Source organism: Rhea americana, unplaced genomic scaffold (assembly GCF_003343005.1).
Source record: "Rhea americana isolate MKP2758 unplaced genomic scaffold, rheAme1 scaffold_43, whole genome shotgun sequence".
NCBI lineage: Eukaryota > Metazoa > Chordata > Aves > Rheiformes > Rheidae > Rhea > Rhea americana.
In genome coordinates, this window is record NW_028186568.1 from 1 (window position 1) to 12,756 (window position 12,756).

At 37.2% G+C, this 12,756-nt stretch overlaps 1 protein-coding gene across 1 annotated transcript in view; it reads right to left on the reverse strand.

Moving 5' to 3' along the window:
• Positions 1-32: 32 nt before the first annotated feature.
• Positions 33-12,756, reverse strand: part of LOC146589839 (uncharacterized) — a 69,902-nt gene continuing 57,178 nt past the window's right edge. The window contains exons 9-14 of the mRNA XM_085315426.1: positions 9,070-9,135; positions 6,347-6,453; positions 5,101-5,161; positions 2,410-2,588; positions 1,512-1,611; positions 33-127 (exon numbers count right to left, since the gene is read on the reverse strand). Of these exons, the coding sequence (XP_085171552.1) occupies positions 68-127; positions 1,512-1,611; positions 2,410-2,588; positions 5,101-5,161; positions 6,347-6,453; positions 9,070-9,135 (573 nt within the window). The 3' untranslated portion in view covers positions 33-67. The remainder of the gene's footprint in view (positions 128-1,511; positions 1,612-2,409; positions 2,589-5,100; positions 5,162-6,346; positions 6,454-9,069; positions 9,136-12,756) is intronic.

A 12,756-nucleotide genomic window follows, 5' to 3' on the forward strand; every position in this document is an offset into this window, starting at 1 on the left:
AAAAAAAAAAGTAATTTCTACTGTGAGTTTCTGCATTTTAGTTGTTCAGTTGTTCAGTCGTTCCAGTTTAAGGAATTTCTTCTTTATCTGCATAATTAGTCTGGTAAGTAACGACTGATTTAGCTTCCTAGAGATAAAAAAAAAACAAAAAAAAAAACAAAAAAACAAGCAGAAGTTCACCATTGTACTGAAGAATTCAGCCATGTGCATTTATATAATCAGTCCTGAACAAGAGATTTATCATTTAAGTTATAATAGCTTATCATAAAATAATTCAGTACTACAAATAATGTTAGAAATTAAAATTTGGGTCAATGTACAACTTCTGATAAGGGTTTGATGGGATTTCTATTTGCTTATTTAATAAGTGGAAAAGTGTAATATTTGCAGAAGTAAATATTTTCACAGCATGTTCAATTTCACATGGAAAAATCARGACAAAAAATGCAGTTTTATGTCAAATCCAAGGCCTAACATTTCAGTGGGTTKAACTGGTCCCAACATGGGGGCCAAGCCCAACACCTGCCCCTTTATGAGACACTTCCACCCCCAGATGATGGCTTATTCCCACTGGCACTGCCTTGGCTGGGCCTCACATCCCATTTTAATATGTGATACTGGATGTGGGAGTCTGACACAGGTAGTCTGAGCTTCTGATTTCATGTGAGTTACAAGTCCCATAAGCCAGAAGGACAAACTAAGATAATCTAGAACATTTTGTGTCATTCCAACAAACTGAAATAACACATTTTGATCCAGGAACATCAATGTTTCAGTTGCAGGATAGGTTTGTTTGTTTAATCAAAAAGCAGCCAGGCTGAGTCAGAGTTCAAAAGCTGTGCATTCTCATTTTTCATCAGCTCTAATTCTGATGGACCAAATAATACTATAGTATTGTCATGTCTTAAAAGAATTTTAACTCAAAAACAATTGAAATTAAAATCCGTGTTAAAGAGGAAGACATCCTCTATTCTCTCGCTGCAGTGGCTGGTACTGTTTTTAGAGTAAAAGCTAGAGTCTGTGTCTTTATATCTACAATCACACAGGCCGATAKAAGTAAATTAGAGGAGCCATCTTTTTAAATACTATTTCCTCTATGATTAAAATTTTAGAYAAGGGAAATAGAAACTAGGGTTTTAACTTTAAAGGAAGTAAGATTTAACAGTTAYGAGAAGTAAGGGAGTCATCATGGGTACTCACTAAGTATCCATGTACTTCTAGGGTTATTAAGCTATTTTACAGCTTAATAAATTCCTTAAAAGATATACCTTTAAAATCCCTAATATTGTCTTTAGGGAGCTGGTGCTAATAGTGATATGCACATGCCTATACACAGAAAGTAGGGCTGGAGACTCTGTCTTGTCATTGTATTGAGATTTGAGAGAGAAGTCAAACACAAATCTCTCTTTAGCAGCTCAGAAATTGGACAAAGCCTCCAGTTGTGGTACTTGATGCCCCCAGGTTTTATGGAACTGAATATGAAGATGTAGAATAAATGAGGGCCAACATACCAGCACTGGATGTTTCAGAGCCACGTCTTCAAGGGTTAGAGGCACAGCGGTCATTTCACGTGGGGCTAAAGCACTGACACTGGATTTCCGATCCTCCAGACTGCAAGATGCACCAAAAACTTCTCTGAAAATGCTTACTGCAATTAATTCAATGGACCAATTTTCATGTCCACATCATAGTGCTATGTTTACAAAATAATTGTATTAGATACCAATCTTCTGTTATAATATTTTTTATTTTAATTTACTTAAAACATCTCTTCTTAGGCAGTATAATTTCGCACCTTCTCCCCTTCAACTGAAAATAAACTATTARTAAAATGTTAACTTCAGAACAGCAAAACAAATTTATCTAAAAATGAGCTGTGAAAATTTTATTTGCATGTATTTCTGCATTCAGAGAAACTCAAAATCCGTTTCTTTYAACAGTACCAAAGTTGGCACAAATGGCACACATCCCTGGAAGGTAAATATGTGCCTTGTTCTGTTTGAAGAAATCTGGCTTCAAATTAACCAACTTATGGACTTTTTAAAACATGCATCCTGGTTTGCACAGCAGGTTTTTCTTAACTTCAGAAGCAAACACCAGGATGTGATGTTCTGAATATTCACTTCCAGTATATTTGAAAGCTCACACCTACTTGTATTTGAATGTGTGATTACTTTAAGAACTGCATTGTTCTTAATCACAGTTACAAAAGGAAAAGGGGTTGGAGACCTTACTGTTATTATAAAACAGGTTTCTGCTTTCAGTCTGCACAAGGGAATACAGGCGTTTTACTCACAGGAACTATTATTACCCTTGTAGAAATAACCATTAGATAGGGCTTTCTTCAAGAATGGGGGTGACCTAGGAAATACACTGATTCAAATCATTATGTAGGGAAAGCGTACTCACATTTCAGTGCCTCCACTACCTTCAATTCTCATTTCTTTGAAAACTTTGTGTACTTTAGAGGATCTCTTGCGATACTGTTCCTGCTCTTTCTTTCCTGCCAAGCCTGGAAATATGTTTTCCTCCATCTCTCTCTCAGTGGCACATGGTGATTTACGTTCATTGGGAAATAAATAATTCATCTTGGAATAGGAGAAACAGAAAATCACTGTAAGTAATATAAAGTAGCTCTGCAACTTTGCAGGAGAATACTGCAAACAGCTAAAAAGCATCACATACGGTAAAAATCAACAACATATTCAGGACTGAGTGCATCATTACCTCAAACTTTAGAGTAAGTATTGCAAAAACTATTGCCTGCCTTTGAGCCTGKATACTAGTTTTAGATTGAATTTTGAAATGCAGAAGAGCGTACATTTCTGGCAGTTACTACGGGGACATTCACGGCTAACTCAATTAGAAGTCAACCATCTAAGGTTCCTCATTAGTCAAAGAGGGTGAATAGGTGTAGAGATTCACCCTGCAGAGGAGCCTGCCTTGCACGCCTGCCTCTGAGCGGGGTAAACCGTCCACTGACGCTGCCTGTCTTTCCCCGCCGACTGCAAAATGTGAGGTGTCTAACTTTAAAAAGAGGTAAGATAACTGCTGCCAAAAATAGCTGGTTTACATGGGTTTGCTTTGACAGAGCAATGCTCAGACATAATACCTACGCACGCTATCCCTTATCGTACAGAATACGAAAAAAAAAAAATCAGAGGACTCTTTCAGGAGAAGCCTGTGAAAGACCAATGTTGAAAGCTTTTGCTTGTTTAAGAGCCGTACTTCCCTGAATTTAGTAAGAATGTCCCAGAACATGACAGCTCCATTCATGGATTATGCTGGTTTTCCTATTTTTCAGTAAAATATTAAATAAAGGAAGAAAACATTCATTTATTGCTTATTTCTTTTTATTTTCTTCTATTGCTTGAAAAAAATTGATTAAATATCTTTTATTCATATATAGAAAAATCAGATGTTCATTTTGAACAAAATGGGTCTAACTTTCAAATTCTCCATCTTTCATATATATTATTCATAGTAAGTATCTAACATTACTGTTTATATTATGTTAAAACCATTGGGCTTACTCCAGGTCCTTGTACAGTTAATATTATTTTGGTTTTCAGAATAAAGTTATGAAATACTGGACTCTTAGATAAGCAGAACTTCTGTAATAGCTCYAAGAACGTAACTGCAGTGTCATAAAGAGGCTTTTAAAATTCTCATTTTAATGCTCTGTGACATACTGTTCTGACAGATTATTTTGCTATTGCATTTTGCCAGAATTTGAAGGAATCTACAGATGGGAAATAKTTTATATACATTTTATCTATTTTTCTAATTCACTGGTAAATTATCTATTGGCAAATAGTGTTTTATTTTTGTCCCTCTTTAGACCTGCACTGACCACAGAAGATATAGATCACAAAGAAAGGACTTAAGTTGATCGTACGTACATGGAAAGTGCAAGTACAGTATGGTATGGTGAAATATAAAAAGTTCTTAATAGTTTGTGAAGTCAGTGCAGCGAGTACTTTCAGGAATTTCTGTTAGAASAACATTTCTCTCTAGAACTATCACTTCCTTACAAATAAAAGGTCTCACAGCATATGGGTTGTGTTCAGTTCTAATAATTAAAATTTGTAGGTGAAAAATGAGATATGAAGATATTTTCACAAAATTTTTTTATGAATCCATAACAAAATATATTAACTGGGGTTATTTTTTTAGGAAACAAACCTCTCAGTTAACTTTCAGTTACTTCTCAAAGGCACACAGCACCCACAGCTTGATTTTTGCTACCTAAATCTTAAAATCATTTGCTTGAAAGGTTTTTAAGTGGACAGTAGGTATCAGTGGATATTAAAACCCAGCTTTAAAGCCTGCAAGTTCTAGACAAATTAGTCAGATTTTTTTTCTGGTTAATACCAAGAATGGAACATTTCTAACATGTAAGGTGACAGAAATGTGAAATTTACATCCAACAACTATTTAAAATATATACCTTGATGCACATGGCCGTTTTTTTTTTCATTTGATTTCTATCAACACAGCAGAGACACAGATGATGCCATTGAACAGCRGCACCACTAAGCCACCTGAACTGGCTGTAGTTACAATACAGACAGGACCTTATTCCACTCTCTCTGCAAATACCTGTGTAACCGGGAGAGGTTGCAAATAGAAGATGTAAACTTCTGCCCATCCAGTGCTCTTGGCAGATTTACCACTGACTACCAGAAGTGGAATTTCACAAGGAACCTTTAAAACAAAGCTTTTGCTTAATTTTAGCTATGATGAGAACAGGAAGTTTTAAGTACTAGAGGGCATCCAAACTACTGTCCTTGTCTGCCTATGAACTATTCACTATACTTCTGCTGTTTCAGTCCATCATATCAGTTATGCCAAACTGCACAGTGGTCTAAATGCAGAAGTTCTGTGTGCAAACTCTCTGCCTACCACTTACTACAAATCTGTTTGTCTGCTATGAATTTTAATTTGTTTTAATTTACACACACACACACAGAGAGAGAGAGAGAGAGAGAGAGAGCTTAACAATACTCTGGAAAGGTGCTTTAGTCCTTATTCTGCTTTGTAGACTCTTCATTAAAAAGCAGAGGCACAGAAGAAAGCTGTAATTGTTTGATTACTCACCAGTTCACGGACACTGTACTCATTTTCAACAGCTGCAAACTGGTGGTTTTGCTCCAACCGTCTGTTCCGGGTAACACCAATAAAGAAACAGATTTGGAGGAAAGCAGTAAAGGTCATCAGTCTCTGAATACRTAGCAGATACGATCATCACTGTCAAATCATTGTCCATTTTGCCATATGGCATCCCTGGGACCTAACTGCGGAGCTACCTTGAAAAACTGCATACGCTGCTTGTAGTGTTTCTCCCTTGGTGTTAAAAATAGATGGCTGCTTTGCTAAAGGGCTRAGGGTCTTCTGTGATGAAAATAAATGCTACAACAGAGTTCAAGTAAGGAAACAAGTTTTCCTGGGCTGGGAAGAGCAGAGGGATCAGGTGTAAATTTTAGATAACTTAGCTTCCTACCTAAGACAGAACCTCACTGTAACTTTGTGCTTGTGTAACATTACCAAGTATGAAGGACCACCAAAACACTAAGCTTGATCACCATCTGAAGGAGACAATCTTATTGTCAGGGAAGCTATTTGTATTCCCAAGTGTTTTTGAGAAGCGTAAGCAAGATGYTTGCCAAGAGATCTATCAGCTTTGCTAAAATGAGAATGGAGGTCCTATGAGGAGAAGACTCTCTTAATGAGAACAAATGGAGGCTGTCACTCTAGTCCTCTGGGTTCTGGACTGATCTGTGTTACTTTTCTATGTTATTGCTTTAGTAGGTGCAAAAGTACTTTGAAACAGGAATACAGAGATCTGAAATTAATGTAACTGGGATTTTCTGTAAATGTAAATCTGGTCCTCTCTCTCTAAGGCCGTTGAAACTCATTCATTCATGCGACACAGGCTTGAAACACGGCAAATTTATAAGCTTACTTTGCCAAAATTTGTTAAATATGGGGAAATAAATTTGAAGTTTAATCAGTTTTTCATATGCATACTTGTTAATCTTTTTTTTTCCTTCTGAACACATGGTTAACATGGGGCCAATATAATCATCTCATTTTTAATGATCAGAGGTTTGTGACATTTTAGCTCCATCATTTACGTACTCATAGATTAACAACTGTGTATAAAACACAGCCATCATTTTTGCAAATGAAGAAGCCAAAATAAATGCCCGTAAAACAAATGTCAGTCTAAAATTCAGCAGAAATTTGTTAAATAATGGAGCTGTTTGCTATCTCTGAGGAAACTCAGGAGACCTGAAAATACCTTCAAATAAATTAAAACGAAAACATGATGACAGTAACTGACCTCTTAGATGATGCCATATTAAGAAAGGCACGATGATAYATATGATGCAAGTGAAAAAGATGCTTTTTATGATGAAAATATTTCTTACTCATTTTAGAAATTCTATACTGTAGGTAGAAAAAAAATTGCATCATTGTAACACATTATACAAACTGTGAGCTTACTTAAAGGAATTTTCATATTTAAATTAAATAGAAGAAAAACATTATCTTTACAATCYTGTATAACCCTTGATATTTTAAGACCTGAATTAGAGTTATAGCAACATAAATCCAAAGTAAAAATACTGAGGTTAAATTCTGTTTTGTATCATATCAGGATAGCTCTAGYAACATTTAATGTTCTTTATAAAATATATATATTACATATATTAAAATAAATGAAGTTTGGAATTTACCTATTCAACCTCAGCTCTATGTTTAGCTTCCCCTATTCTTCTGACTAGTCTGGTGAGCAAAGATGACTTGTAACTATATATCTCCGTGTTTCACTTATTTCACTGTGTGACTGTGTCACCTTTACATGTAGTGTTCAGCTCATAATCTGCAATGAATGGATAMACTATCATCGTTAATGAGTTTGAGCAGCAATTTTTAATTGTAATAATCATTAATTTTTGTATGTGTGTGCTTTGGCCAGTTCRTCTAACTCTTAATCTTGCCTTTCTATATGAATTCAGCAGTTTTCTTGCCTGCTGAAGGAAGCAACTCCAGTCAAAATCAAGAAGGTATTTTATTTCTAATTAGAGTTATTTGAACTCTGGAAGTCTTGAGAGACTTAAGGACCAACTCAGGTTGGCCCTAAGGCCATAGGAATTAGTCTTCAGGAATCAATGCAACTCTACGCAAGATCCATTGCTAATACATGGATGGACATTGGTGACTCATCACACRGCACCTTCCACATGCTGCTGTTTGCTGGAGTGAACCTAATGCAACTGGTGTGACTGTAAAAATAAAACAAGCGTAGAGCCTAAACCGAGCAATGTGCTTAGTGGGCTGCTCACAGCACTAAGCAACAGACAACAGCACTGTGTGGGCTGGCTTTTCTGTCCCATATACAACCCTAGGCGAGAAGTTGTAACAGAACTCCTGAAATAGCAAATGAAATCAGATGCAATAGTATAGCCTGATGTCGTCTTTGGAAATAACTGAAACCAAAGGCTAGTATATTTGGAACTATGTTTAAGAAGAACAAACTTGACATGCTATGGCCCTGAACCTCCAATAAGCTTTGAACAAGTAGAAGCCTGAACGTATGTGGTGTTTGGGTGACTTTAGTGACTTGTTCATGCATAACTCTTTGCAGAGCCTGATAAAAATAAATCTTTGCTATGAAGAACATCAGAATGGTAAATTTTCATCTGGAACTTCTGTTCTCAGGCCTTTTAAAAGTTGTATTCTGTGAGTAGCATATCATAATTATTTGTAGCACCTATAAATTTAAATACATACAGCACTAGTTTTCTGAGTARTTGTATGGACTCTGATAGGGTTGTTCATGTACACTGTGTCTTTGGAAGACTGGGATTGAAAGAGTAAATGCTCCCGTATCTGCCTGCCAGAAAATATTACTTTTATTATTATGTTTTTAAAAAGGGTCACCAAAATCTTCTCACACTTTGCTAAATTATTTTGTTTTGCAGTAGCAGACCATATCCATCATTACTAAAATCTCCTCTCCTTTCTCACAATTTTGTCCTTTATCCCATCTGAAAAGGAAGAAACAAGGTGGGGGGATCTGGGCTCCTGGGAAATAGAGAGTTAATGTAACCCAGGCTTGTTGCCATGAATAGGAAATAGCTTAACCCTGCAGTCAATTTGCCTAATTGATTAAAAGCCTGATTGCATGCCTGAGGGGTGAAATCCCCTGAAGGGATATGCATGCAGAGGCTGCAGGGCAGCTTAGCAGAAGGGGAATCTTTGGTGTTTCTTGAGCCCAGGCTGTGAACCACTTCTGGAACAGAKCTCATGTCCATCTCTAGCATGATGCCAAATGCAAAACCAACTGGTAGATTTGAGAAGTGGGGCCAGCAAGAGGCTCCAACCCCTGCCTCCTACACCCAAGTGCCAGGGCATGAGCAGTGCTGTGGGGCCCAGCTGGCAGCCTGCCTGGGAGGATGCTCACCCCCTGCAGGGAGATTGCAAGGCTCTCCAGGAGAAGAAATGTTGCTTTGCCCAGCTCAAACATTCCCCATCTCTAAACAGTAAACCACAGAAAACACTTCATTTCTTTAGTCCTTTCTTCACTTTCATTTTTCAGGAGTAAGAACCAGAAATGCCCTGAATGGCAGAAATCCTAAAGCTTGGCGAGCTCCCCCAAGAGTGAGAAACAACAGAAGCGGCTCTGTAGTTCCCTAATCAGCTTAGTAAAGTTGATTTGTGAAACCCAGTGGCAGGAAGCAGTTTATAGTACAGTAACTCAGCCCATTGTCTGTGCTTTTTCAGTTTGGCTTCATTACTATTACCATGATAAAGACCAGTACTTTTTTTCTATTTCCCTTTTACCCCTTCAAGTCTCTACTTGCTCTTGACTTTTCTGAATTTCACTTTGATACTTTGACACCTTGGCTGTTCTCCCAGACAGATATAATTACAAGAGCTCAAATAAACCTTGTTTGCTGGTGCTAGTGGTGTTTCTTTTTTCTTTTCTTTTTTTTTAGGAAATAAGGAGAAACTAAGGGCAACAAAAGGATATCATGAAGATTTACTGGGAGAACTCACCTCCTCCTGAGTTTGGAGCAACTCTTCAGGTCTTTTCTGCAATTCAGAGAGCCTAGAAAACTGCAACTGTGGTACAAAATCCAACATWCAGGTTTAGCATATGACAGAAACARCAAATAGTGAGCCCARCAGGATAAATATAGCTTGCAGCCTTGCAGCCTGCCTATTGTTTTAGTGTGCAATGCTCCACTGCGGTCCAGTGAGACCTTGCAATTCTTGTGTTGAGAAAGAATTTGGCAACAGTTTAAATTTAAAAGGGAAGAAATGCCTGTGTGAAGGCTCATTCAAAGCATCACACTGTGAAACAGTATGCTTGCTTACAGTCTGCTACAGCACTAGCTCCAACCTGATGTGAAGGAAAACACTGCCTAATTTATCATATCTCCACTATTTGCCAGAATGCCTGAACAGCTTTCCAGTCAAATGCAACGTGCTCCTTTTAACTTGTGGGATTTAGTGATTCCAAGCTACTAGGGCTGCAAGGTAACCAAAAAAAAAAAAAAAAAAAGTGTCTGAGTGTCTGTAGAGCCCCTTATGAAAAGTAATAACCTTGATCTATACATCACAGAACTATACCCTACTTTCTTGAGAGGAGAAAGTGAATCACAAATTTTGTTATTGTCCTCCTGAGAGCAGCTTAAGGAGATTCTCCTTTATGTCAGTAGAAGAAAAGGCGGTCAGCTACACACTCATTACCCAGTCTCTAATCCACAGTGAAAAGAAGAACTATGGGAGTAGGGACTTGTGCTCTGATGCCATGCACAAACCACATGGATCTAAGATGCATGGGAAAAGTAGCCCAGCCTCAACAGAATAATTATKTCTCTTATCTCCAGTTCACTGTCTAGTTCAGTCACAACCACATTATTAGGAAGTGGGGCTGTAATTCCACAGGAAGATAGATCTTGTTGCATTGTATCCTGTTATTACTTCCCAATTCCATCTTTTTTCTAGGCCTCAAGTCCCTGTACATCCATACACTTCACTAGCATAGCTCCTGATTTAGTATTTCAAGGGCCACTGTTAGAACCACTAAACAYAGCATTAGTCCTCTCAATAAAATATATTGCTTTATATTCCCCCCARATTAATCTTAGAGGCTATAATACATCAGCTACTGACCTGGATGACAGAATAGTGGATGCATTTGTTAACTCTGCACATGATACCAAGTAGGGAGAGATGGAAACCRGGCTTAGACTCCACAAAGTGATCCTGACCCATTGAAAGTGTGCTCCGAGGAAGCGGCAGCTTCTCCAGCACAGACAAACGCAAGACCATGCACATAAGCAAGGACAGTCCACTGCATGCGGACAGGACCCAAAGAGCTGGCTGAAGCGTGAGCTCTAGAGAAAGGAAAGACGAGCGGCTCAGAGGGCTGCCAGCTTAGCTAACCCAAATGCTGCAACAGGAACTATAAACGTAAGCCCGCCCTGGAAATCATAAAATGTAATCGTTCCACTATACGCTGCTTTATAGCCTCAAGGGGACACTGGACGTGGCTGTGGGGGAGGCACATCAAGAGAGATGCAGAAAWATTGAAGAGAACCGAAGTCTAGAAAGTGCAGTTAATCAAAATGGTGTTTTAGCTTAAGGAGAAGAGACTGAAGGGAACATGGTACCCTTCTGACACGGCATACTGGCAAGAAGTAGATTGTAGTTTATCTACTTATTAGTTATTCCATGATGGAAAATGCAAAAAGGAAGGGGCTTAAACTGCAGGARGAAAGTTAAGGTTCCATGTTAAAAAAAAAATAATACTTAGAAGAGATCAAGACTAGTTTGACAAGGATAGCAGGTCTCCAAGAGGTCCGTGAGACAAGCTTAGACAAGTATCTGTCAGGAATAAATAGGTGTATCTGAGGTTGTGTTGGGCAGAGGGATGGATTAGATTATCTTTTCAGGTTATTTCAGTAAGCCTAGAAGTTTTGCAGATAATATCATTTTCTGCGATTCTCATCCCTCCCCCCGAATGTGCAGGTTTTGCCAATGTTTTCATAAAAATAAAACAAAAACCTTGTGAGCTAAGCTACCATTTCACCCATAGTATAACATCTTCTACAAAAAGTTGTTATGTGTACATATTGAATTGTAATATGATATCAGGATATGTTTTTTTGCCTGATGCTTGCTAAGCAAAGAGAGCAACAACCCATAAACACCAGATACATTTCTAAGGCCATTAATCTATATAAATGACTTCTTAAAACACCATGAGATCTGTTTACACTGCCTGATCTTAAAAAAAAAAAAAAATCAACACTCCTAATTGTGAGACATATCACCTCCAGAGAACCAGTTGTCTGTATGCTCTCATGTAGGCTTTTCTGTTAATGCATATGCCTAGAGACAGAAAAACTAACACTAGAGAATGACAGGAAGATCTATTATTCTCTATTAAAGGATTCTGGAGAAATGAATATTAATAAACTAATTTACATAAATAATTTTCTTTGCCTACTGTACAAAATTATGTATTTCAATTATAGTTTATAAATATGAGTTAAAGCATTCTTTTTAATTTTCTGTTTTAAAACTATCATCTGAAAAACATCAGAAGAAAAGACAGACTGGGAAATATTTTCTAAATTAATGTTATTCAATCTACSTGTGTACATCATGCATGCTTTTGTGATCCTTTCGCCCTTTTACAAAGTTTTTAAAACTCACTGGACCAGATTCAGCTCCTGTATACATTTCTATTGGCTTCAGTGGATTTATACCAATATACAATGACTTTTTCTTTTTTTTTACTTCCAAGCAAAGAACAGCCTCAGGCCTATTGCAGTTACAAACCACTATGAAGTTTTTTGTCATTAACACTGATTAATACTGCACCCATGGACTTTACTATGCTGACTGCACAGCAGCACAGTAGGTCCTTTTGTTGTTGTTTTTTTTAATCTGACAATATTTTTGCAGTTCTAATAAATTCCCAAATAAATTTTCCCATATTTAAGCAATACTGAATGCAATCAGTTGACTGTACAGTCTTTTAAGCATCTCATACAACTTCTCAACCTGGCAGACAGCTCATTCAGATAGTTCTGAATGAAAGTACTATATTTATTACTAAAATTATCAGTTACAACATATTTTGTATCTGCTTTCTGAGAGGATCTGCAGCACTTCAAAATTATTTTGGTTTCCTTTTCTCTTTTCAATTTCAATCTTCYATTTGGAGCACTGACTATATATGAAGTAGAATACCTTTGCCAAATTTGCAGCAGAAATATAAGACACTTTGAATTTGTAGGTCTCCTAACACCTACCATGAGATATTACTCCTGTTGCATAGGCAAGAATATGCAAATAAATGGAWTCCCCCTTACAAGAAACACTTGTTTTATTTCCCTATATGGGAACAAATAGAGAAAATAGATTTCCTTTTTTCTTAAAGCATGTTTAAGTGCAGCTCTTTTTAGTCAGAAAGTACATCTTAGAAAAAGCGCTCCTATGTTTAAGGATCTGACCCTAACACAGACTTTTAGCATCAGTGTACTTACTCTTGATTTACAATCTTGTAAATTAAATAAGTGTGGTTCCTACAGGCATGAACAACTACTGTTTCTATTTTCTCTTATCTGATCCCCTAAATGCACTTTAATGTGAATAGAAAACACACAGAACATACTAGTCCAAAATYAGCTTTTGGCCTCTTGAAGACACATAAAAGCTTGGTCCCTA